The sequence below is a fragment of the Lonchura striata genome, chromosome 2 (genome assembly GCF_046129695.1).
Source record: "Lonchura striata isolate bLonStr1 chromosome 2, bLonStr1.mat, whole genome shotgun sequence".
In the NCBI taxonomy this organism is placed as follows: Eukaryota; Metazoa; Chordata; class Aves; order Passeriformes; family Estrildidae; genus Lonchura; species Lonchura striata.
Window position 1 is genome coordinate 36592387 of NC_134604.1, and position 27963 is coordinate 36620349.

A 27963-nucleotide genomic window follows, 5' to 3' on the forward strand; every position below is an offset into this window, starting at 1 on the left:
GGGTTAAACTGCACCACTGGGTCACATCTGGACTGTAGCATTGTTTGTTTTTTCATTTGGGCCATGAAACCTGTAGGGCACTGCTAGGCACCTCCTGGCATTTGTATAAATCCCTGTAAAATAAGTAAGTGTGGATGAAGCATTTGTGAATTTGGGAGGAAAGGGCTGGATGATTAAGCAGGCCTTTAACATGTCAGCAGGAGGAGGGATTAAGAGCAGAGAAACAAGGCTCACACTTAAATTCCCTTGATATTATTTACACCTGTAATAAAATCTAGTTGAGCTGGTTGTGCCTTTAGCAAAAATATGTCATCTATTAATGAATTCTTTGTAAAGCACTTTGAAAATATTTGTAAAGCCCTGGTTAAGCAACCTCCTTCTGTGTGCATGTAGCATGTGGCATGTGCATGTGCTCCTGAGGGTGTCTGTCACAGGCAGCCAGGCCTCTGAGTGCACCGCGGGGCCTTTGCTGCTCCCCATCATTCCCCAGCTCCATTGGTCAACCAAGACTGGGACTAATGGGATAAGCCAACCCCTCAGCTATTGCTCCTTACCAAGCACAAGACTGTAAATCACAGCAAAACCCATGCAACGAAGAGCTCTGTGCTCACTCACTGTAGGTTTCTCCTCTGAGGTTCTGTAACCAGTGGGGTTTCTTTACCTCACAGTGTGTGTGAGCTGTTCTGGGACATTGCGGGGACTGATGGGCACTAATGTGCTTTATTTGAGGTGCTTTAATTGAGGTTTTGTGAGCATAGGTATTCACACAGTCTTGTTGCTGTAACACTTTACTGTAACTCGAATAAACAGTATCTCTAACCTCACAAAATGCTTGTGAGGCAGACAAGTAATATTATCTTAAGTTTTCAAACACAGAGGCAGACAGTGCTCTGGTCCCAAGGTCAGTCAGGGAGCTTGCAAAGGAGTCAGCAACTCAACCATATCTTACAAAGGCTGTATTTACCTGCAGGCATTGGTGTCTGCACCCAGCAGTGCTCAGCTGCTAATCTGGCTGGGTGATAATGCTGTGAACGCACACGGTGTGCTGCACATGTCCACTAAGCTGTTCCCAGCACTGCCAAGTTTACCTTCCCTAGCACACAAGTGCAGGGCATGGGTGATGGGTGCTCCCCATGCAGTCAAACACATCAAAGTATGAGGCAGGCTTCCATGGGAGAAGGTTTTGGTTGGAGTTTATTTTTCTTCCAAATTATGTAGGAAAGAAGGCTAGAGGGAGAATCATAGTGACCTTAAAAACTATGCATCTTTGTTTTAGTATATGATAAACCCCTTTTCATCTGCCATCTCCTGCTGCAGTTAGGCACTGAAGCAGTTTGCTGCTACTAGAATAAGGCCTTTACCTAATCCCCATGAAATAAACCACCTACTGCATATTCAGAAATTACAAAGCAAAACCCTTGGCCTATGAACCTAGTCCTTGGACTAAGTAAAACTACAGTGGACACAAGTACCTTTGTAGAAGAAGAACTTCTCACCCCCAAAAAAACTCCTACCACTATTGCCTCTTCTTTGGGAATACAAAATAAATATTAGAAAGTGATACACTGTTTGCTTTGGAAAGTCTTTTAGATAATGGGAATTAGTTTTGAAAACAAGAGTGCTATGAGAGGCAGTGCCAAATCATATGAGAGGTTGGAGTTGGAAAAAAATAGTAATTAACCTGCTTTGAACCTTATGCATATAACAGTGATTCAATGTCACCATGATAAGCATGTAGATAACATTTTCTTTAAACAGATCAAAATAGGAAAACTCCTGGATAGTGGATTTATAGATTCTTGGATTACTGGGCAGTGTGAGACACAGGCCTGAATCTGGCACAGAGAAAGATATGTTCCTTCCTCAATTACTGATTGCCTGATTTGCAGAGTATATTTTTTATAAATGTGATTTTGAGGGTTCTTTAGTTAGATCAGCAGTCACCCTTACAATTATTTGTTGTCACTGCCAATAATTACATTTGGTTTTTAGTCTGAGTTTTTTTCAGCTTCTAGCCACTGACTTTTGTTGTATCTTTGCTGGACAGGTTGAGAAGTCATTATTGAGATTAACCCTGTAGGTAATGTCAGGCTGTGATTAAGTTACCTTTTGCCCTTTTTTAATAATCAAAATAGATTGAAATTCCTGAGTTTCTTATTGTAAGAATTGTTTTTCCCAATTCTTTAATGATAATTTTCATTAAAAAGGAGAAAGATTTTATCCTGCTGTTTAAATACCACTTTCAGCCCCAGCCATCCTTTGTAGTATAAATAGATGTGTCTCAATTAGTAGTCGAAGCACCTTTGGTCCCTTTAGAGTCAGCTAAAGTCAGGATAGACAGACACTTGCAGAAGGCAGCTTACATAATAGGAATGACAAAATACAAACAATGCAAAAGCATACTTATTATGATCTTATTTTTAGTATTTCCCCCTTACATTTGTATGTATTTTTTGCATATTTATTAAAGCCATGGGCATATTTTTACACTGTGAAAATAAATAATGCTTACCATGGTCTCTGAGTCTTCCACTGATTTGTAGGGCATCAAGGAAGGTTCATAACTCTTCCCTGAACATTTTCAATGCATCAACATTTGTCTGACTTGTAGTGATAGAACATTCAGGTCTCAGCTCATCTTTCCCACTGGAGTGATATTCATGTCAAAAGCTCAGTCCTACAAGAGGACCTTGCTTAGACCTCCAAGGACATGATCTCTTCCACTGCATCACAAGGAGAGGCAGGAGAGATGCCTTGCAGGCAGATCTGAGAAAGCTTGGACATCCACTTGGTTTTCTAAAAAAAAAAAAAAAAAGTGGCTTCCACATTAGAATGTGATTATTTTAAGCAAACATAGATGTCAGCTTTTAGTCAGATGATTTTCATTCTAGAAATGCCTCTATCTCTCAGCTGACTGTAAAAGGAATGTAGGATGACTAGCCCAGAGGTGAAAACTCTCAAAGAGGTGCTGGATGAGAACAGCCCCTGACTCCCAGCCAGTCTCCTGGGAATTGATGACAAAGAATATTGACACTACCTTCCAGAAAGTTCTTTTAAAGACCTTGTATACAAGTCAAATAAACATATAAGGATTTTAAAATGTGTAGATTCTAGAGTAGTTTCGGGACACTGAAATTTTAAGAATTACTTAATTACTCTTAGTTGTCTCTATGATACAAATCATATGTATTTTTCAATATGCAACAAAAATGACTGTTGGACCTAGCTGTTAACTCTTTTGTTTACTGACAATTCCACAACTTTTATCAAGTAGCAGACTTCTAACATTAGTGACTTACTTTTAGTCTCAAATTACATAAAACAATATTGTCCTTGAACATCTGTCCATTATTTTTTTTTCTTTTGTATATTTTATCAAATTCTTGGCATTCCTTTTGGATTTATATTCATTCAAATCAATGTTTCCTTCCTACTCTTTGACATTCATGTTTTTATTAAATTTAACTCACTTTATAACTTTAAAATGTTATTAAAGAATTTAAAAAAAATTCCATCTGCATTCCAGTTGAATTTTTTAGTCAGGACCTTCTTTCTCAAAATCAAGACCTAAATCAATCACCCACTTTATTTGATGATGTCTTTGCAAGCATCTAGCAATACATTTTAGATGGTTTCCTAATTGACATTCACAAGCTTAACATAAGTTTTCTCCCTTACTTCAGTACTTTGTGACGCTGACTCTTTTAAAGCAGGAAATACATATATTCACCTCTTTACATTTATCCATTACCATCATCATTTCAATTGTCCAGTAACAATCAGAAAGAAGTGGTATTGTCATGACACTTCCAGTGAACATGGCTCCATGCAATCTCAGAAAAAAAGACAATGCTGCATATGTATTTATGCATATGTGTATATATATATAGATATGCAAATATATTTACATACACACATATCAGGGGTTTTATATATAAAGTATTCATAGAATCACAGAAACATTAAAGTTGTAGAAGATCATTAAGTGCAAGCACCAACCCAGCACTGCCAAGCTAAAACCACCACTAAACCATGACCTTAAGTGCCCGTTTACATGTTTTTTGAACACTTCCAGGAATGGTGATTCCATCACTTCCTTGAGCAGCCTGTTTCAGTGCTTGATCACCTCTTCAGTAAAGCAATTTTTCCTGATATCTAATCTAAACCTTTGCTGGTGCAACTTGAGGCCATTTCCTCTTATTCTGTTGTTCACTGGGAGAAGAGACTGCCCCCCACCTGCCTTCAGGTAATTGTGGAGAGCAGATATAACACAGGTGACACCAGTGCACAAGGTGGCACTCATATTCAATGATGTTGAATCAATCAACACTGATCTCAGTGGGGCAGGACTTGTCTCAGACTTTAAAATAAAATGTATATTGTGTGCAAATTTATCTGCCTTAGCACACTGCAGAAGAATCCTTCTGGGTCTGACCCAATGGTGGCTCCTGATAGTCTCAGGATACTCTGTTTAAATTTCTACCCTTGGTGTCTCCAGGTGAGCCAGTTCTCTCTGCAAAGGGAGACCCAGAAAATATCAGCAGTGTGTCTAGAGCACAACTCTCCTGACAGGCTGTGAATCTCTGTTTTCATTCAGTTATGTCTGTAATTTCTTTAACGTAGTTTGGTGCAGCTAAGCTGTGACACAGATCCCATATCTAGATTCAGATGTGTAATTCCTTGCATGCCAATTTGGGTCAATAGTTGCTCCATGACCCTTGACAGTCAATATTTGATTTGCACAGAGACCTCAGAATTTGGTTTTATGGCATTGTAAACAGGAAATTTCAGTGCTACTTAATATGCCTAATTTTGAGAAATCCTTTGCATTTAGATAGCATCAAAACATTCAATAATACAAGAGGATTTCTCAGATGATGGGTGAGGTTAGGAATCCATGTGGCACAGAGGTATCACACACAATGTTTCATGGGGAACAGGGAACAAAGCTGTCCATAAATCTCATAGGATGAAAAGTGCTTATATAAAGGCCACTTAGGTTACTTAACTTAGGTGTTACTATTTTTTTTTCACACAGGTATTTCTCTTTTTAACTTTGAGACTAACTTCAAATTAAAAAAAACCAAAAATAAACCAGTTTTCCAAAAGCCTCTTTCCTCACATAATTCAGACTTATATACTTCTCTAATCAGATTAGCAGAACAGGCAAGGAGCTGTAAAGCAAAGTCACTCTCAGGATCTAGGGAGACAAAAACATTTTCACAATAAGTTTTTCATAGTGCATCCACATTTATAAAATTTTGTGCTAAAATACAAATCCCATCCAAATTCCCCCTTCCCTTGCCTGATTTTGACGAACTTCTCAGGTAGGCTTTGCTGCAGAGATACAGCATGACCAGTTTCAATAACATTTCTTCCATTCAGAAAAATTAGTAGACCTTTTGCCATGGTGGAGGCAAAAATTAGCATGAACTTTGGAATTAGTTGTTTTGTCTCTCAGAATGACTTTCAGTTTAATCTGCTGCTCACTATTACTTCTATAATGCTCAAAACCTCACATTTTGGCTTGAAAATGTTGACCTTAGCCACAGTGACCTCAGCCCAAATGATTATTTTTTTCTGAAATTGATGAATAGTTTTCTTAGAAAATTGTTTGGAGATCCCTTTTTTAAAATGCTCAGATAAGTCCAAAACAGCCTGGGTTTGCAGCTTCAGATTTGGCATGTACAGGGTGCAATCCTGAAGGAGGAATGAATTTTTTGTAGCATTTGAAGAAATTTTATTTCGCAATAGCAAATTAGCCTGAAAACTTTGAAAATAATAGACTGATTGCTCACGTGGCGTGATTTAGCCATGGTAGAAAATGACAGGCTAAGTTCTCCCTCCCTGAGAGGTCATGAGTCTTGCTTTATAAAAAAGGCTTAGTTTCCTTTTTGCAGAGTCGTCTTTCCCACTAAACCTTTCTGCATCCTGTTTTGCTTTAATTCTATGGCAGCATCAGAGGTTATTTCCTGTGTGTTTGCTGTCCATAAGCAACATTGTACTTGGCTTCAGTGTCATTTTGCACATTCTGTGTAGCAAATTTCAGTGGACCTGACTTAGGAAGGACTCCTGTTTTATGGGAGACTTTGAGGTAACTTACTTCTTTTAACTCACCCAGGTTGCACTCAGTCCTGGTCTTCACATCCAGCTGTCACCAATATCACACAAACATGCTTATGGAGACAGGGGGACAGATGTTTTTTAAAATCATCCTATAGTGCTTTCTCCTCAAATGCATTAACCAAGAAGTAAACACAAAGATTTCAAATGCTTAAATTTTATTACCAAATAAGTAAATATCAAGCTTTTAAGCACAGACATTAATTAATTAATCCATTATATTTTTTTTATCTTTGGAAATTATATCAGTTTTAGATATAAATCTCTCAGAATCAAAGCTGAGATGGTAGGTTTACAGTTATGCTTCAACTGGTTTGCACTGCTCCAGTGATATCATGACAAGCTGGTTTAATCAATCTGTTATTGCAGGCTGAAAGCTGTTCTGTGTCATTGGAGCAGCACAGAGCTGTCAGGCGTGTGATGAATCTGGCCACAAATCTTAAAACGTACTATTTTTCCCCATTAAAAAGGCTATGTGAGCTGATATGCTGTGTTTAGTTACATAACAGCGAGTATTGACTTGCAGGGCATGGCTGGGAAAAAACCCTTCTTTGTATTGTGTTAGGCAGGCAGTGGGGTCATTCTCCTGGGAAAGAAACTCGACATCTGCCAAGAGGTGAACTTTGCTGCATGCACGTTGCTTTTGTGGTGCCTGTGAATACACAAAGGGGGAACTGGACACAGGAGGGAAACCTGTCCTGGTGAGGACACGGGCTGCTTGCAGTGCTCTCTGGAGCCGCGTCACGCACCAGTAACGTGGCTTCAAGTTATACACACCACTGCCTCCAGGTCCTCATGGAATCACAGAGAACTTTAAAATAAACAACCATACTTGAGTCTTCCAGTTCTAGCTGGGCTGCCCAGTTTACAGTGGCAGCATTCTTCACTTTGTGGGCCATTTAAAACACAGTTACTGAGTGCTAATTATTTCCACATTCCTGTCTCTACTACAATTATTTTATTTTTTTTTAGGTTGAAAAAAATTAATTTATTTGTGGTTTTTTTTTTTTCTCTTTAAATGATTATGGAATGCATTCAGCTTGAGAGATGTGCAATTATTTTATTTAAGGAGATGAGTTTTTGTTAATATATTTATATACCCAGCATGCACATAATGGCAAAAGATACCCGCTTTATTCTACTTTCTCTTCCAGAATAAATTATTCCCCTTTCTTACACAGACAAACCTGCTCTTTCATTAACAATTTGTATATGACATTCATAGCTTTTCTTTTTCTTTACCTATTCCTATACACTTAAAGCAGTGCTACATGCACATGAAGACAAACATATAAATGTCATACCAGACAGTGAGAAGGACTGGTTTGGCAAGTCTTTGGCAAACAGGTTTCCTAATTTCTATCCAAGATGGCAAATTAATCATATGGATTACTGCTACACAAACCAATGGACTTTCAAATTAGTCTGAGCATAAATAATGTCATTCTGTCTTGTGCAGAAGGCTTTGCTGCCAATCTACATTTGCCTTATGTTCCTTACATGCATACAGGTGATTATGTGGAGTGCAACACACCTTACACTTTGTACATATGTTATCTTCTTCTGACTCCCTGGCAGAGCAGGGTAGGTCCAGATACTAATTGTTAGAAAACTAACAAAATAAAATAAATAGTACTGTGATGACAAGGAGAGGGTGGTGTGACCTTGAAAGGAAACAGATCAGCTTAGTTTGGCTTCAACCGTGAAGGAACCACACCCTTACTTCTTTTATGCTGTGCTGATCATGGTTGTATTTTCACACTGTACTGAGGTTTTGTTATCAATGGAACTAGTGCTGAATTTTAGTTTTATTATTATTGGATCTGCAATTTGAGTATGTACTGATCTTTCATTCTTGGGCAGTGCAATTTATATTTGGAGGATAACAATTCATCTATTTCCCCACAGACTCATACATTATACTCATACTTAGAAAATAATGAGAGTTTATGTGAATTCCATTTTTCTCAGGCATTTTTATTCCTGGGAGAGACTTCCATGGGCCAAATTGCCATGAAAACTAGATTACCATGATATTTCAGTTCCTTACAGTAAAAGTTCGTATCTTTCAGTACTGTTGACACTGTACACACATCCTTGGGGAATTATGACAAATATAAAAAGAAAATTCCTAAAAATGTGCATAAAAACCATAAGAAAGCTGCCATCTAACCTAATTATTCCCCAAGTAAAACTAGAGCAAATTATTTCTCAAATATGTGAATTTTAGGCCACAACTGGGCATGGTGCTGTATTGAAATGCAAGGTTATTATTCAATTTTTGACATAAAATCACGTCATATATATGAAGAAATTAGTTGAAAAGATCAACAAATAAATCCCCTTGCTCTCATCATATGATGCAAATCAGTGAAAAATCAGGTGCCAAATTTAGACAAAAGCCATTCTTCCAATGAAGCTGGTTCCTGAGGCTGGGGTGCAGTGACCCCTCCATGTTTTAATCCTGAAGGAAAGGCTTTCCAAAGCTCTCTCTGCCACCATGACAAGATGACTGCAGTGGAAGGGAACCACTGCCAAGGTCAGCAGCCCTCTCTGTCTTGCCCCAAAGCCTGCCTCTCCTTCCTGTGCACCTGATGTAGGGATATAATTTTCGTAAGTTTTGAGGGTGCTAGGTTTGTCTCCATTGAATAACATGTGGGCAAGGCAGACAGAGAAGGTAAATGAGAGTTCAGATCTAAGGTGGCTGCACTGGAGATGCTTCACTCTCCCTTGACTATCAAAGGAACTCAGGATGTAAATCTAATTCCTTAGCTCCTTCAGGCAGCTGGGTAAAGGTAAGAGGAACTAACATAGGCTCAAATTAAATAGGGGAATGAGGATTAAGGAAGAATTTATACAAAAACCCTAGGGCAACAGTGCATGACTGTAGGATAAATATTCTTCAGCCTGACTAGAGGATCATTTAAACATCTTTATTTTAAGACTCACACATAAAACATAATACCATGGCCCTCCAGCCTTTAAATTATGAAAGGATTAACTGGGTCCTAAAAGAACATGATTTTTGTAAGTAAATAGCCAGCATTTCCAGAGATCATTTGTTAAGTAGACACAATGGAAAAGAAGATTTCCAAAACCTTTCTGTAAAGTTATATTGGTAAGAGATGGATTTACTTTCTTCAGCTAGGGCGAACTTAGATGCAGAATGTTAAATGACATTTGTTTTGTGACAATGAGCGTTTGGTAAGCCTGTAAAGTCATATATTTCTTTTTTTGGGTCATCAGTAATTATAACTCCTTCATACATTGGTAAAAGCTGCATACTCTTTTAAACTGGGCTATTTAGCTAACTTAAAATTTCACTTCATTGTCTGAAAATATGCTCTTCTGTGCTATTTTTACATTTTTCTGTCTAAGCAGAGATGGATGCAGTTCAGTGGGTGTGGGAGTGCCAGGAGGAGGTATAATTTCTTGCATACATTATGATTTCCCATGTGAAGTTTACTTAAGATCTTCTATGAGGGAACTTACTTGAACTCTAAAGGGTTAATCCTTTTTTTTTGGCATTGTGACAGAATTTGGACATTTGTGGACATCAGGTCATTAACCAACCTTACTGCCTTCTTTTTAGGGGCAGCATGCTCTCCCAGCCAGGGCTGTATTGATTCCCTCCTGGGCTTTTGACCGAAGAGATCTGTATAAAACATTAACATTACATTTCTTGTCCAAAAAAAAAACCCAAGTAAATTCTTCTATTTTCTATAAATAGGATAAAGAAGGAAGATTCTTTTCTGGTGTGGGAGGGGAATGTAAAATGATACCATGTCTGACCCATTACCTCATCTCTATGCACAGGCATATGCACCTGCATACTGAGCTCTAGCCAATGCTGTGAGCTTTCTGGTCTCGATCTTCAGAGTTTTCCAGTGCTAAAAACCACTATAAAAACGTCAAGAGAAGCCTTCCAACAGTGACATATATCAGGCTGCAAAATGACTTCTCCCAGGGCGTGATGAAAGCCCTGTCATTGATGTGACAAACAATAGTAATTATTAACACATGATGTGCACAAATCTGGACATTAAATGATCTGCAAGACATGCCTTCAAGCTTTCACACAGAGGCATGGATGGAGAGCTGGGCCTAGGGCCCAGAGAGCAAACCTCTTCTTAATAAAGAGTTTACAGTCAAGTTCATCTCTTCTGGCTGGGTCCACAGATACTATATAGCTCCCCCAGCATTTAGTTACAACTAGAAAAAACACTGGAAAATACTGTCTGGAAGACAATATAGGTAGGGCCAAAGAAATGACCTATTACTTTACAAGGGGATTTTTTTGAGAGACACAAAGTTAGGTGTTCAACCTGCACTGAAATCCAATGAAACCAGAACATCTAACTCCACTGGGTTTTTGAAAATACTGACCCCAAGACGTTAGGTCTTTCTCTTGGCCATGCCAGGGTTAGCATGTGGGAAGTCTCTGCAGGAAATGTCTGTGAATGAGATCAGAACTCAACCATAAAACAGTGACAAAATCATCTGGTGCACACAAAGCTGTTTTCAGTGATGAGTATTTAACTTCATTATTTCTGTGTTTATTACATTTTCCCCCCTTGTGTTGTTTCTGCGTTATCGGCAGTTTTTATTTTGATTTGTATTTTATTATAATTTACTTTGCTAGTTCTCAGTCTATTTACAGAGAACAAAAGAATGTAAAACAGTAGAATAATAGTGTTTATTTTCACAAATTTGAACTGATCAAATAACTTATAAGTCCCTAAGTGGAACCATGTTTGAGGTAGGTTAGGTCATCTCAAGTGTGGGGAAACAAACAGAAATATCCTATTCTTTGCTATTGTTTATTGTATTTATGCCACTTGAGAGTTTTAACAAGACCACATATATAAAACATTTGTTCTTGCTTTCTGCATTATTCAGAGTTTTCTCAAGGCTCTTTGGTGTTTTTTTTTTTCCCTGTGATGTTGCTATGCTTTAGTGACTTTCTCAACTAATTGAGCAGAAAAGTTAGAAATGGCTTCTAGGGATGACCAGAGGTGCTGAAAAGGTCTTGTCCTCTATACACTGACAAACCTTGGTCCAGCAGAGAGGAACCACCAACCAAGAGTCTGATATTGCAGTCCCATCAAATCCACAATTGTTTTTTACACTGCCTTGATTTTTGACAGGAGGTCCAAAGTGGGTACCTAGAGCTACATCTGCCCACCTAAACACAGTATTTCAAAATCCAATAGCAATAATGGGTGTGCTGTTTCTTTAATATGCAATTTAAAACACTTTCAAGACAACTGGCAGCAAAGTTGGAAAATAAAGGCAAAGGGAGCAGCTTGCCTCAAAGAGTCTCCTCTGAGCCACTCACTTTGCTCATAGCTTTGGATATCCACAGTCCTGCTGGAGGACAATGTAGCTTATTAACCCAGGATAACATAAAATCACTGCCTATTTGAAATGATAAACCTGAAAAATGAAGTAGTTCAGCAGCTGCGACTTAGGCTGTTGAATTCTACTGCTGTGACATCCAAGTGTTGGCAGCACGAGTGATCAGAGTCCTGAGGCTATTTCAACATGAGCATTTGACAACTATATAGCTGAAATTTACTGTTCATTATTCTTCTGGAAAAAAAAAAAAGAAAATCAGGCTTAAATTGAAAGTCTTTTCAAAAGTGCTGAGTTCTTAGAAGCTATCATTAATTTTTGAAGGAGCTGCTCGGTGCTCAATTGCTTTAGAATAATTATATTTCTGTCTGTGGCCTCAGCAGCCCAACTTGATGGACAGACAGTTTTATTACGGAAGCTTTAAGCATACTAGAAACTGCAAAAGAAAAAAAGGCACCTTCTGAGTATTCTCTTAAGGTCATGACTGAAAAATGCTTGTGTTGGAAGAATAAACAAAATCTTAATAATGACCTCAAAAAAATTGGGAATGGCAAACAAAAGGTTTTGTTTGAGGATGTCATCATTGACTCCTGTCTCCTTTTTCTCTCCTATTTTCTGAAAGATCCTTGGCATTGACACTGCTGAAGAGCAGCCCACCACTCACTGCTGCTCCTACAGGCAAATGACAATGACTGGCTGGTTATCTATCCTACTTAGGGCCAGACCTCTTTATAACATATTGGTCTCAGTTATCATTTAAAAGGCCCCAAAAAAGTGAGTGCCAGAGAGTAAATTAGCTATCAGGTGTCACAGACAATAGAGGTGCAGAACTCTCCTTCAGTTCTTGGAATTCTTTAGGAGTGGAGATCCATCTGATGCTGTCCCTGAGCTCCAGGTGTGCAGCAGCGTGGAATCCCAGCTCCTCCCGCCCTTCCCACTCATGGTCTTGGAAAGGTGATTATCACCTGCATGTTTGAAGGCTGCTGCCCCCACCTGGTAGGCAGAAATGAAGGACGTCGAAGCTATGTGGGACAGGTCTTTCCTGACTGCTCAATTTGGTGAACAAGGTAAGAGGATGGTAGAGGAAAGAACTCCAGACACAGCACTGTGACTCAAGAGCACAGGCAGCCGTACCTTTTGATAACACCAGAAAAGATTTTGGTCTGTTTGAGTGGTGTAAAGCTGTGTTGTGGTTTCAGTCAAACAAAGGTAGGGGACTGGACAAGGGAGTTTCAAGCACAGGAGTATGCTGAGATACCTGGATGATGCAAGACTTATTTTTGCATTCTTTCCAGAGCTATAGAAAGCTCTCTCCTGGAAAGCAGGAGAGCAGTGAAGAAGCAGCAGGGTGACAGTTGCTGTTTCGGGCTGCTCTTGGGATGGAGTGTCCTCATGCACTGCCTCTCATTCCTTCTGTAGAGAAAGCAGTGGCTTGATTTAGCCTTTAATGAGCAATTCTGTCACCTGATTTAGAAAGAATAAATCACTGTCTCCAGAAACAGCAACACCATAGGCTAAATACAGTTGAAGTACAATTCAGCTGATGCCAGTAGCATGAATATGGCTCAGTATGTCATCTCTTGGTTTGGCCCACAGAGTCAATGTGGTGAATGTTATGATTTTATTTTCTTAATATAATCCTTGGTACCTCTGTAAGAATAACTGCAACATTTCGATCTGGAAAAATATCTGTATTTGTATAAACATGGGGATATCATTGTGTGTATTAAAGTGTTCACAGGGTATTATCCCACACTCCATCTCATATTTAGTTTGGACATTGCTACATCTTGGAAAATGGGAAAATTTCCAGATAATTCCTTTACCTTGAAATATCAGCAAACATAAGGGTATTTTGAGCTTGTCCCCTGCTAAAAAATGAACAAGTAGCATTCATGGTTGCAAGCCAGAAGAGAATCTCTCTTCAAATAATGCAAAATGGGCTAAATTAAAGCATAAGCAGTTTCAGGCACCAAGTTGAAAAGTAGTTCTTAAAGGGCTCTTTTTATCTTGGAAGAAAGTAAATGCACTCAATTAATGGCCATTCACTCCCATTCAATACAGCCATTTCACGTATTAGTGATGTATGGTACAAGATTGTGGTTTGTTTCTATAGAAACTAATAATATATTGTACCCACCATTTCTCCTGGATTTTGAGAAGAAATGGAGATTGGAGCAGTATCTCCAAGTTTCTATGCAGTTTACTGAAGGAAGTAGATATCTGCATGTACACATTGACACATTGTCACCACTGACCTGAGGAGAAAAATAATTTAATACCAAGCTTTTTTAGCAGCAGAATAGTTTCCAGTCTGGATGTCATAAACTTTATGATGGAGGCATGGGACAATTGCAGAGATGGCAGGAGAACAAGCTGAGGGATAATAACAATGAGAGTGGAAGAATGGTAAAAGCAGAAAAAATAGTGAGTGAAAAAAACCCTACTGGTGGAAAGAGCAGTTCTTATCAGACAAGAGAAGTTACTTCCAGAACTGAAATACTGAATGCAGGCACTGACAACAGCATGAGTAGCAGGGGAAAGTTGGATCCCTTGTCCCAAGGGAAAAAACAAGTAGCAAAAAAAAAAAAAAAAAAAAAAGCTGGAAAGCAACAAGAGACAAGAGAATGGAGAGGGCAAAGCATAACATTTCTTCCAAGTTAAAATGTTTCCAGATTGTTCTGATATTTAAAAATATTTAGAAAGAAGATTTCCCAGATCCCAATGCATTTGGAAGGCAGAGCCTCCTGAAATGTCAAGTCCCCTGGTTGGCTTTTTTCATCTGTTTATTTTTTCTGCCTAATTTTGTTCTAATTAGTTAAATGCTCAGCCTTGTATTCCTGGCTAGGCCACTTTCTAACACTGATAACTGCTCGGTGGGAAGGCAAGAAAAAAATCTTCACGCCTCCAGTTACTCTCATGGGATGAGATATGTAATTTATTTGTAGATACCAGACTTAGCAGATGCTGATGATAGCAACAGAGAATGTTCTAAACTGGAAAGGAAGGGACTACTTTTCTTCATTCAGCAATTGCTACCCAAGCCATCTGCCTCCCTAATATAATCAGTTATCATCTGCATGGGTAAACTAAAGGATTGCAGTACTATCCATCAGTTAAGGTACCTTCCTAAAGAGTGAATCTGGCCAGGGACTTGTACTGAAAGCTGCAGTTTGTTAACATGGGTGACAGGAGCAGAGTCCCAATGCAGTGTGACGCTGCCACATTACTCCCTTCTGTGGCAAAAGGTGTGGAGCCCAGGACATCATAGCTGTCCTAGTCTAATGATGCTCCTATTTTTGTCAGCCTATATTTTTATTCAGACACATTGGTACATTTGACTCTGTTACATCAACAAGGACCAGGGACCAAGCTGAGCAGTCTCACCTCCCTCACCATTCATGTTGCTTAGCAATTAGCTCTCTCCCGGACTTTGGTTTTGGTACTACTCTGGATAGTTCTCTCCAAGGCACCTGGGTATTACAAGGCAAGCTCTGAACAGTGTATGCCACATCACTTGGCTTTATGCCACAGGATTCACCACTAGCGTTTGTTTAGGCAACATTATAGACACACCCTGCTATTCCCAGTATAGAGCCTTGTTCATGCAGCAAGGAGCATTCCTAAAAACCCTGGGTATTTATGGGGCAAAAGTAAAGGTCTTCAATGTTTTGTTTTAATTCATGAGATTCCATCCTTTTCTGAGACTTTTTTGTCCCTATTCCAATCAAGGGTAGGTTTCCCAGGACAGAGTAGCCTGGGGTGGCATCCAATGCCAATTGGACCATGAGCATTATTCCCATGTGGCTTCACCCCCAGGGCTTCTTCTCAGAGTATTGCAATCCCACGGAAAAGAGCCTGGAGCAAAGTCAGGACAGTGCTGCTTTCTTTATCAGTGCATCATCAGAGTCTTCCTCAGCTGACCCAACAGGAGACATGCAAAAGCCTGCAGTTCTGAGCAGGCAACGCTTCAGCCTGATCAGGGGTGCCGCACAAATAAGCAGTCTTGCTGGATCTTTCTCTCAAGCCAGTTTTGCTTAACTTGAGCTGGACAAGTGGTCCCAAAATTAGGACTGTCTGCAAAAACGTGTGTCAGATGTGAAATCATCACCTTGTGCAATTGCTGTTGTATGTGCCATAGCTCTCTGCCTACAAATACAAGGCAGCAAGCAAGCCTTAAGCCCAGAGTATTATCAAAGCCAAAACATGCAAGCAAAGAGAGCCAGAATCCATAACTTAGGCAATAATTGCCTTTTCTGCTCACAAGCAGTGTTTTACAGAGTACTACAAAAACAGCACAAAAAGGCACTAGGTCTAAGCCAAAGTCCAGACAGCACTGCAGCAGGTTATATTGCCAAGTCTGCTTCTCTGTGAGGGTCAGCACACAGCAACATTCACTCCCTGAGGCTGCCACACAGCTGCAGCTGCAGAGATGCTGTACCCCAGCACTACAGCTGAATCTTTAAAAAAAGTTAACTCTAGGGCCTTCTACTAGATTTTAAATACAAACTATCACAGAGTTCTACCTGAAGAGGGTTGGTTGGTCAGTCACACTGACTGAAATAGCGTAATTGAACTATTTAGGCCAAAAATCTCTTACTGCAGACTTGTTGTAAGTCTGCAAATAATCTCCCAGTGGCCCCAAGTTCTATGAACCATCCATCCTACCAATCTCAGGGCTGCTAAAATTGAAATGCAAGTACGTTTTTGCACCCAAATAAGCTCCTTTGGAAAAACTGTAAAGGAGTTTGCAAAAGCAGTTACAAATTAGTTCTATCTTTTTGTGAGGATGAACTCAAGTCTTATCAGGGAGGTAAACTCTTCAACAGTGCTATTTGGAGCCAGGCTGTAAGAGGACAGAATTTTCCTGCTGTGGATCTGTTCTGTCTGCATTTCACTGCAAATTAGTTTGCTGATATTCCTATGTCCCACCTAGGTCTTGAAACAATCTCTTCTTGACTTGACCTTAGCACAGGTTGTACAGAGTGTACTTGCTTTATGAGGACAGAATGTTTGTGAACTGTTGTTTAACAGAGACACAAAATCCTCAGGTCCTGATATACACTGCCCCTTTAGTCCCTAAATTAGCAACATTTCAAGCTGGATCCAAATGCCAGTTTTGCAATTGAGCTGTAACTGTGTCATCAGTCATTGCCTTCATGGTTTTGTAAAAACTCCATCATGTCCAAAGGTGATTAGGGGACTGAGACATCTTTTGTATGAGAAAAGGCTGAGGGATCTGGGGTTCTTTTGCCTGGACAAAACTGAGAGGGGACCTCACCAATGTCTACCAGTGTCTGAAGGAAGGGTGTCAAAAGGATGGAGCCAGGCTCTTCTTGCTGGTGCTGAGCAAGAAGACAAAGCAATGGGCAGAAACTGGAAGTTCCACCTAAACATGAGGAAGAACTTCTTTACTGTGTGGGTGAGCAAGCACTGGAAAAGGCTGCCCAGAGAGGCTGTGGAGCCTCCCTCACTTTGGAGATATCCGAAAGCTGCCTGGACACAATCCTGAGTGACGTGCTTTAGGGGATGCTGCTTAAGGAGGGAACTTGGATGAGATGACCGCCAGTTGTCCCTTTAAACCTTAATTAGCTGTCTCCCTGGGTGGCCATCCCGCCTGCTGCTGGGGCACTGGCAGCCGCTCCCTACAGTCGTCCACTGCCGGGATGACAGGACACAGGGTACACGCGGGATGTTGTGTGTGTGTGCCTGAGCATGTGTGCATTTTTTCACTTTTCTGGTATCACTGTGCTCATAATTAAACGATTTCTTTTTAGGAAGACTTTGCACTTAATACACAGTTCTGCACATCGACTTACGCACAGGCTAATCCACCTCCCAGCAAGTTTACAAAACGCTGCAGCCGGCCTGCAAACACTCCAACCACAGGAGACAGGCTTCTAAGTGTGTGAGGAGGCCACAACAATTAAGACAGGAAACAGCGCTTGACATTATCCAGGGGCTCAGGAGAAGCAGGATGGCATGAAAACCAGAAGGAACAGGGTGGAGCGAGCTGAAGGAGATGTCACTGCCGTCACAGGCGGCGAGCAAACTGCGACATGACCTTTAATTCCGAGCTGCTCCGCGTAGCCTCCTTGCCCTGCAGTGAAACCTCTCACCACGCCGAGGATCAGCCGAGCCGCGCAGACATCCCAAGATCCGTAGGGCTGCGATTCCCACCACACCAAGTACAGAAACACAGCTTCGTACGGGCACCTAAGTGCCCGTGTCGCCACGAGTGTGTGACGGGACACGGGACACGCACGAAGGGGACACATGCGGGACACATTCGGGACGGGCACGGGACACACGGACGGGACACCCATGGGCACGGGGGAACACACGGGGGACAGAAGGGACACACGGGGGGACACACGGGACACGCACGGGGGACACACACGGGGACACGGGCACCCTCAGCCGCGGCCCCCCCTTGGCCCTTGCCGCGGCTCGCGCCACCGCCGGGCCCGGCCGCTCCCCGGCGGCCGCGGATTGGCTGCGGGCCTCACGCGAGCGGCGCGCGCGCGGGGCGGGGGGCGTGGGGAGAGCGGCGGTGCCCGCGAGTAACCCCGGCGCGCGCAGCGCCCCGCGCGACCTCTTCCCCCCCGGGGCCCGGCGGTGACGCGGCGGCCGCGCGCGCCCCGCGCCCCCTCCCGTCCCCTCCCCTCCGCGCGCGCGCCGCAAAGATGGCGGCGCTGAGCAAGTCCATCCCCCACAGCTGCTACGAGATCGGGCACACCTGGCACCCGAAGTGCTCCTGGGCTGTGCTGCACGTCACCCAGAGCGCCCTGGCAGAGTCCCTCCGCATCTACGGCACCCTCTACCTGGTGGGTGTGTGCGTGTGTATGTGCGGCAGCCCGGCCCAAGGCGGGGGCTGGCCTGAGACGACAAGGGCAGGAGGGGTATCAGACAGAGGGGAGCCTGGCCTTGGTTTTGGGTGGATACTAGGGCGCAGGGGGCAGCCCGGTCTGGAGTGGAAGGGGGCTGTAAAGGACGTAGTGGGAGCCTGGCCTAAGCGGAGGGGGAAGGGCATAGGGGTATTTTTGGGGAGGGCACAAGCGGTGCCATGGCGAGGAGAGCCCGGCTTGGGGTGGCAGGGAAGGACATAAGGCCTATTAGTGAAGTTCGTCTAGACTGGGGGCAGAGGGTTATGGTCAGAGGCAAAGGGCAGGAGACAAGTCAAGAGGCAGCCTGATCCTGGAGTGAAGGGAAAGAATCGCAAATAGTATGGTTTGGTGTGGAGTCTGGTGCTGGGGAGGCGCTGGAGGTGGTGGGGCCGTTTGGTGTAAGGGCTGGAGGGTTGTGTGATGCGGGGAACCTGGTGTTTGAGCGGGGAGAGGCATGAGAGGGAGAATATGTTGAATCTGGGCCAAGTAGGGCAGAGGAAAGACATAGGGGGTGGTGACATTTGGAGGCATAACATACGGGAAGAGGATTTCTGCTGGTGGGTAGAGGGGCATGGACACATGCCTGAACATCGTATTTTTGTCATCTTCCAATACCTATGATACCTGAATAAAAATCCTTAGTGTTTGCCTGGGAGGTTAGCATTGTGTCTTTGGCAGTAGCAAGTGTAATGCACGTGTGTTGGTGACACCTTTGTAATCAGTGCTTTAAGATCAAGGAGATTCCATTGCATAATGAAGTAAGACTGAAAAAAATTATGGAGTCTAAAGGAGTCTGAGTAGTCAGAGAGTATCCTACAGGCGAGGTATCTTAGTATGAGTGTGCAATTAGACTTGGTTATATCACCTCAGTTGCAGCTGGCACATTTCCAGCAAATTAGGGTGTAGACAGAAGAGCTGGGATGTGTTTGCATCACCTGTGTAAACATACCCTGAAAGCCAATCTAAGCTGGAATCGCTGCAGGTGAGCACATCTGTCCCCACCTCCCTGCTTCTCCTCCCATAGTGGTACCTGGGGGAATGAGGAGTGAGCTGGCCACTAACCCTAACCCTGAACTGCCCCCAGGCTAACTTGATGGAAAGAAGCACAAGTCATCGTTGAGTCTGCACCAATGATGGTGCAACAAAATTATTAATCTGTGTAATAAAGAGAAGGAAAGGAGTGAGACAGCAGCATCCTGGACATAATTTGGTTAAGCTCCCATTGAAGGGTTTCTTGAGTGAAAATTATGATGCCATTTATATATATATATATATATATATATATATATATATCCATTTATATGATAAAACAGTGACTGGTAGCCGTGTGAACCTAAGGAGTTGTCATGTCTGATGGTGAACATTTTCACTCTGAACTGCCACAGACAGTGGTGGGAGCATACAGTGAGCTGTATCATGAAACTAATACAAAGAACATTCTCTCTTCTCCTCTTCCTTTAACCAGTACTATCTTCTTTAGATCTATTTTCTATCAAGTTTGCTCTGTAGGAGCATAAATGCTTGAACCAGCAGGACATGGTTCTGAAGTGAGCCATGAGTGGTGTAGTGGTGATCTTTCAAGTCTGGCTAAATATAAAGCAGCTTAAACAGTTCTGTAATTAAATCAAAAATCCCCATCAACCAAAACTGGTTAAGAGATTTCCTGCTCATAGCTCTGTTATGGTTCACTCAGTTGCGCAGTCATGGGTTAGGGGGAAGGGTCCCACTTTTTATTTCTTTGAAAAGAAAAACAAACCTAAAAATGAAAAATTTTCCTGACCTGTTTTGCATTGTGACCCTATAAACAGTTACATCTTGTCACAAACCCAAAGTGAGATGCGAACCTTCTCAACCAATGTCCTGCTATAGTGTAAAGACTCTGCCTCACTTTTTGCATTGTCTTCTTTGCAGTTCAGTTTAGTTTCTCTTAGGTTTTTGTTGATTGTGTTTAACTTGCCGAAGTAATCTAAAGCTGAGCTGCTCTCAGATCCTGTCTAAAGAGAGAGGAAGCTCTTGCAAGTCTCTGCTCCCAGACACATAACTGTACTTTTTGTGATTCTGGACCTCATCTCTCCATGAGCTAACCTAGAAGAGGTTACTTACCCTGCTTTTAGCTGGAGTTGTTTCCAGATTCAGTAATGAATTGAATTGGATTATAAAGCAGGATTTGATGAGCATCAGAAGCAGAGTAAGGTAAAGAGGAAAAGGGTGCAATGTGGGCTGCAGAGGAGAAAGCAGAAGTGTTGCAAGTTAAATAGCCTGGCAGGGAAAGAACAGTCTTGAATTAAGAGAGTCATCACAAAAGTCATTCTTTGCTGGACTTACAGCTGTGCTTGAAAACCTTTTAATTGTAAATGAAACACCACACTTGTATAGCAGAAATGTTCAGGTTCACATAAGAGAATGGATTTAAATAATTTTGTCTTTATAGTTACATCAATGTGTGTTCAGTATGTTTCTGGTAATACTTAGTCCTGGTCCTTTGTAGAGTTCAGCAACAAAAAATGCACTTCATTTTTCTGTGTCAAGCCTGTAAAATGGCTTCTGATTGTTCCTGCTGTTGCTACAAGCTAATAACTAAGGAAAGGAGATGAAAGAGTTTCCTTTCACAAAAGCTTGTGTACATACAAATGAGAATGAATAGATGAGAATAAATAGCTAGAGGTTGTTCTGTGAGAGAACATGGTTAGGGACAGTTACAATCCAGAGTCCAAACTCATAACAGCTTCACCCCACATCTCTTAAATGCTTTGTTTCTCTTTAGTCTGTGGGAGACTGGTGCAGCTGAATTAAGTCGTGTTAGGAAGTGAAATATTGGCTGTCAGTGAATGACTGTATAGAGTCTTTGCTTTTAAGTAGTGGTGTGCTCTTTGTTTAATTGTTGGTTTTTTTTTCCTTCTCTTCTTAGTAATTGTGCTTGACTTTTTAGTTGGAAAAAATATAGCCTTGAGACACCATACTTGTACTGTCTTCATTTTTGCTCCAGTACAAATGGTTTACTTTAGTGAAAATGGGCTTGACATCTAAATTGAATTGTTCCTCCCCATATGAAGTGGCTGACAGGAATGCCTGCTTTATAATTAAGGCTGCTTGTGTTTTCACAAACTGAATATCCCCATATGTAAGTCTTATGAGACCCACATTAAAAAAAAAAAAGTTGATTAGTATCTATACCTAACAAAGAACCCATAAACAATCTTTCATAAACCTTGTAATTATGCTTTTTGAAAACTATTTGCCTTGATATCTCGACACTTCAATGAAAAAGTCCTTCCTCAGAATTTGCTGTATTTTCTTCCATCTGTACTTTGTTTTTACATTAGTCAAAGCTAAACAGAATGGGAAAGTGTCATCTTGTATTTTCAAAGCTGGATAAGTCAGACTTCTAGAAATTCGCAGAGGTAAGGAGAAGAAAATTATTTAACAGGGAAATTGCATGAAGTTGGGAAAAGGTGGAATACGGGCTTTGACTTGTTTCAGCTTCCATTTCCAAGATTCTGTTGATTTCACATGGGTGCTATTCATCACATGCATTAGGCCAAAGTCCTCTGTTTCATGGGGGCTTGTACATTTTAGACATCTGTTTGCTGATAGTGCACAGTAGATAAATATGCTCAGTCATTTTTATGAAGTCTTTGTAGTGTATCAGAGATAACCTGATCAGGTAGCATTTTCACCTAATCTAAATAAGGTAAAAATTGTTTGTGTGCTACTTTGTAGTAGCAATTGTAGAACCCATTCTTCTAACCTTTTGCCTGTGGGATGGCAAGAGTCAGTCATGCCATTCACCTTTCCTTTCTCTTAGTCTGATTGTGTACTCTCTTCACCTAATTTAAGACAGGCTTCCTCTCTCACTTTCCAGCCTGACTTTGGTCCTGCCCTTTTCCCTTTCAAACACAGGTCTTCCTCTCCCCACCTACATTTTCTGCCCGTCCTTCCCAGCACCAACCCCTTCCTCCCCTATATCTGCTGCCTTTCTTTCCTGCTGCTAAAGGGCACAGCCAGAGCACAGCTTGAGCAGCAGCCCAAGCTGATTCTTGGCTTACTCCTGTCTCTGACTCCAGACACCTCTCCCACACAGATCTGCTGGCATAAAGGAGAGGAGCAGCAGACCTAGGGCAGTGTGGGTGCCAGCGGGTTTGTTTCAGATGTCCTCTGCACTGAGTGATGGTTCAGACAACTCTTTAGAACAGATGTAACCAGAGTCTGCTGCTCCAGTACAGATTTCAATGATCCTCAGCACTTGCCCTATTTTATTGATTTTTTTTCTTTATTAATTTCTTCTCATACTCTTTTCATGGTCATTTTCTTACTTTTGATTATCATTTTGGTTTCACTTTTAATATTTCTTCATACTTGTGCCATATCTGGTTCTTCCTATGCCTAGAATAATTTTCAGGTTTTTAGATGCCAATTGCTTCTTTCTGTGTCAGAAGGATTTTTTTTTTCCTACTTAGGATTCATGTGCTGTTGTCTTCCTGAGCCCTGTTTGACCCATCAGTAACTGTATTCTGTATCTTAATCTCCATTCTTTATGCTGTAACCTCTCTAGGAATAGGATAGCATTGCATATCTTATTGTCAGAGACACAAATGCTGTCAGCTATTGTATGAAGTGTTTTTTCCTTCCTCTGCAATATCAGTGGCAGGGACATTGGTATGAATACAGCGTGGGCCAAGGAGCTGCAATGCAAGCAGCATGTGGCAGCTGGCAGGTCACTTCACAGGTAAATCACTCTGACTGGAGGCAACCACAGCAAGAACAACTCTTCTCTTATTGTGCTAATGAATTATTTTGAAAACAGTTATAAGTGGGACAGCATCCCCAGCCAAAGATCAACCTGAAGTGTGAGTCTCACATCACTTTCCTGCTGGCTGTATGCACATTGCTGTAGGATTGGGCCAGAGGTTGTTCCCAAGGATGGATGGTGCACATTGGCTGTGCTGGTGCTGCTTCATGTTTGCTTTGCATGCAACTTCCCTTGGGAGAGCTGTTTGAGCTGGTCCTGAGCAAAGGTGGAAAGTCAGCAAACACTAAAGCAGATCTTCTCTTATCTGCCAGCATAGATAGAGTTAAAATATATCATCTTTCTGAGGTGTGCAAGAAGGCTGCACTGCCCAGACTGTATTCTAAAATACTCTGGAATTGCTGGGTATATTGAAATGTGATTTTTCCTTGTATGTGCTGCAGACCATTGTGTGTTTAGAAGTAGGGTGGGGAGACTAGGGAGGAACTGTGTTGCTGTGGAATATGCTTCTGGATGCCAGCTTGGATATCTGGGTTAGGCTGTCAGCAATCTTTCTTCTGTCTGATCCAGTACCTAGAGTTACTGTGATGGTGATATGTGATTGCCTTCTTTTAGATATCTGTTAATCTTAGTACTGTGCAGCGTCCTGTGTCTCTCTGCTATGTTATGAATGACATGTAGGTCACTGTCTTCTTGTCTTTACATTCTTCTGGAAGCTGGGTTAAATATGACTAAAATTAGCCTAGATGTTACTAAAGTAAGAATCTGTGACTTCTTCATTCCAGGTTGTGATCATTTCAGTCTGTTCTGGTGGCTTTTGGGCCATGCTATAAAAGTTATTTCATAAATTGAAAATAAACAAAAAGAATATTTTACTGAGATATGCTGAGGATTTAAAAATAGTCATATAATAAATTCAGGTGAACTAAAAAATTTATGCTCAAAATTGTAAGGGGTAACCAGGAGCCTGCATCACGGTAATGTTGGAAATCAAGGCCTCAGCCTTGACTGACTGAGCAAAGATCTTGGTAAAGGCACTACAAATACTGAGAACTAGCAGGGACTGTTTATCAAGGAATAAATCTGTTCTCTTAAGTTGGTACAGCTTTACAGTAGAGTGCAAGAATTTCAGGGTGGGAGGATAATCCTTGAAAATTATGCTGAGTTAGACATTTTAAGAGGAATGAAATACAGTCTCCAGCTCATTTCAATAGAAGGAAAACAAACAGTAAAGATAAGTTGTCATGGAATGAGAGTGATTCCAGACTGGAAGGTAATTTAGATATCATTCAAAGAATGTGAGTACTGTTTGTTTCTTTTTTTCAGTTGGTTGAGTGATATGGAAAATTTTAGAAAATCCAGATCAAAACAACTCAACCCACTGATGGTGATCCTCATATAGCATCTCGCATGAGGCACAGCAACTCAGAGCAAGTGGCACACATTATTCCACAGAGTATTGCAGGATTTGAGTTATGAAACTAAACAATGTGGAAGTCAGGTTTTATAATCTGTGAAATCAGGAAGGGACGAGCTAATTGAGGAAAATCAAATCTGTGTTTCAGAGGATGCACGAGAAAGAAGTTGCTTATTTGAGCAAGTGTCTTTCAAAATCCAAGTGTTACCTGAGGGCATTTTGAGATTCAGTTACTCCAAAGCACTTAAAAATAATTTTTATAAAACAAAAGAGTAATGTTGTAAAATTTGTAAAAACTTGCACATGGTTCTAAAAGAACATATAAATAATTTAATATAGTTATGAAAGAAATGTGACATGTATTTGTAGCACTGCCCACCATTTGAGTAATTGGAGGTATTTTTTTAACTGTTTTAAATACTGGAGATTGCTTTGGTTTTAGCATGTGACTTAATTTATAAATTTTTCCTTGGGTTTTTAATGACTTGCAGCATATGGAATATATAAACCACTTGCGCAGTTGTATTGGTAATCTCTAAATTTGTGTTTTAAAGGTACCTCAACGTGTTAGATAGTTGTGCTTATATATGCTATTGAACTCTGATTTCCTAAGGATTTGGCTAAGTGTCTGAATATTTCTGTAGGGTTATAAATTTTTTTTTGTTTTTCTTTTCCTGTTTTTCTTTAATAAAATTTTGTTATGATGTGGTTGATTTCAGCTGAATGTTGTGAAGGAATCAGAGATGGAAGTGCTTGTTTCCATTTTCCATCAGTCAGTGTAGTATGTGTCGTCTAATTCCACCAAATTTTGAGGAAGGGGTAGTCCTTGAAGTCATACACTTTGTACAAACTTAGGACATGGTTATGGAGGGGGGATGAAGGAGGGAGAGACAAAAATGTTGTACACAGGACAGCAGAATTGGCAGAAAGCCTGTGGTGTTTTTAGCCTGCTGTGTAACCTGTCCAACTGTAAATTGATCAACCTGTTAGTACATTCATTAAATCAAACCATCCTTTGTGTGCAGTGCCCCTTGTGGAATCTGTAGTTCAGGAGTATAGGTGAGGATTAAGGATACTGGAGGTGAAGCTGAGGTTATTGTGGTTGGATGATGAATACTTGTAGGCGTTACATGACACATAATGAAAATAATCAGGCCTGGCTGGTGCCTCAAATCATGCTTAGGTTTGAGTCTTGTGCTCCTTTTCTGCTGGAACACCAATAGCCTAGCTCTAATCTTGCAGTAGACTATGTAGCTATGCTTTAGGGGTGGCATTGGAATTGTGTATATTCTTTCCATGGTTAGGGCACAGTAAATAAATTCAGATTTTTTTAGATCAATGGGGATTAACATTTGCCTATATAGACTAAATTAAAAAGAAAAAGGACTTAAGTAATGATATTCCACAAACTGAAGTATCCTGAAACTGGTGGACTGATTTCTTTTATTACATTTTTTATGGAGAGTAAAAATGCAGTTGTGAGAATTCTTTAGTTAATGCTAGAAAATGTTTTTTCTGTCTGTTTCTTTATTAATACTGACCAGTTTCTTTTTTCAATGCATCTGTTAGCATCTTTATGGAGATGATTCTTTTGCTAAGGGAGTACCTATTGGATGTCCTGATGCCCTCTCCTTCCATTCTTTCTGCTATTGGCATCCAGTAATAAGCCTTGACCAGTGCATTTATTGTAAGAATTTGGTTTTCATCACAATGTTCTCCCAGCTGATTGAGTGAGGTGTATCCCAGTGGGAGCCATGAACCTCTGCATTCAGATTTCATAATATTTCTGCACTTTAATAATACTTTTCTGAAATGAGTGGCACTGATAGGGACAGCAAAATTGTATCCAGAAATATCTGGTATTTTTTCCATGTAATCACATCACTGGTAGCAGAAGAGTAGAAGAACTTTATAGTCTGCTCTTGCCTCGTTTCAGCCCTTTAGCTTTATTGTTGTCTATAAAGCAGTTAGAAATGTAAGCTTTTATAAGCTTTTTTTTTTTTTTTGTATGTGTGTGTGCATGAAGCTCTATTGCTCTCACACATATTTCTCTTTCAATTAATGTGACCAATTTTCTTTGTAATGGTTTGTGTGTTATTGTTTCTGGTTCTTTTCTGTTTTTCATTTGGGAGTAGGATAGTAAAGAGAAGGGAAAGCAGAAATTTACATTAATCTAAAGCTTCCTGGAGACATTACAGAAATAATTTTTTGGATTTGATTTGACATTAATTTATAAGATAATTAATCTTTCATTCAGTTACACTTTGGTCTGAGGGAACAAGGCTTCACACTTAGGTATGAGGGCTGTGTTCTTAAAACAAAAAAAAATAGTTATTTTGTTCCAGTGTTCATGTCCTTCCTGCAATATGCTAGAAATAGCTGAGTGGGTAGCAGCTAGTTATCTGGCATTTAGACTACCTTAAGGCTTTCCTTCAGCAGAAAGATTATGGATTGCATTATTGCCTAACTCATTATGCTCAAAGCAGTCTTGACACTTGATTAAGTAATGTGCAAATCTGTTTTCAGGGGTCTGTTCATGTATGAATTTCTTCTTAATCCTTAGTTCAAGCTTCATTTTGGAAACAAGATTTTGGCAGAACTTTTCCCATGGCTCATTTTAGTAGAATCCTCAGCCTATCTCTGATTCTAAAACATCTACTTGCTATTCATTGGACAATGTTTGGGAAGAGTATCTCCCTCTCACAACCAAGACTTTGAGATATGCTGGCATATGGATTTGACAGGATGTCTTTCTTCTCATCTGCTCTAGCAATATGAAGCTTGCTCTGTTTGGAACTTCTCTAAGCATTGACCAAAAACTGTCCAGTTTTGAGACTCCTGGGGAGATCAATGCAATAAAGATAATAATGATAGTAGAATGAAGAATTGTCTCATGTTGTACTCAAAGTATACTTCCATGGAGTTGTATGAGCACACAGGCTGAAGGGACCCTGGGAGGCCTTGAGGTTGCTTGAGGACTTTTCTAGTTAAGTTTCAAGGGTCTCCAGGGGTGGAGAGTCCACAGTCATTTTCAGTAACCTCCTCCAATATTCAGCCACCCTCAAATGGAAGCTTTTCTTTAGGTCTAACCAGAGTTTCCCATACTTGAGCTTGTCTGTTGCCTCTTGTCTTAGCCCTGGGTTACCTCTGAGAAAAGCCCGGTTTCCTACGTCTTCCTGTTAGCTAATCGCACAATTTCTATGGACAAAAAAAGCTTGAGGACCTTTAGTGTTTGAGTCATTAAATAAGCTGTTCTTTATAATACCTTGGACATACATTAAACTGAACAAAAAGAATGTTTATTCTTCAGATTGAGCCTGGTGTCTGCTATAGAAAGTTTTTTAGGTAATATACCAATTCTGTGAAATATGTTAGGAATCTGTTGTTCTCCCAGCAGATGGTGAACATTTTTTGAGGACTTGCAGTTAATTAAT

General features: G+C 40.8%; 1 protein-coding gene across 1 annotated transcript in view; it reads left to right on the forward strand.

Annotated features, from left to right (window-relative positions):
* Nucleotides 1–18095: 18095 nt before the first annotated feature.
* TMEM135 (transmembrane protein 135) overlaps nucleotides 18096–27963 on the forward strand; it is a 158265-nt gene continuing 148397 nt past the window's right edge. The window contains exon 1 of the mRNA XM_021545028.3: nucleotides 18096–18305. Within this exon, the coding sequence (XP_021400703.1) occupies nucleotides 18165–18305 (141 nt within the window). The 5' untranslated portion in view covers nucleotides 18096–18164. The remainder of the gene's footprint in view (nucleotides 18306–27963) is intronic.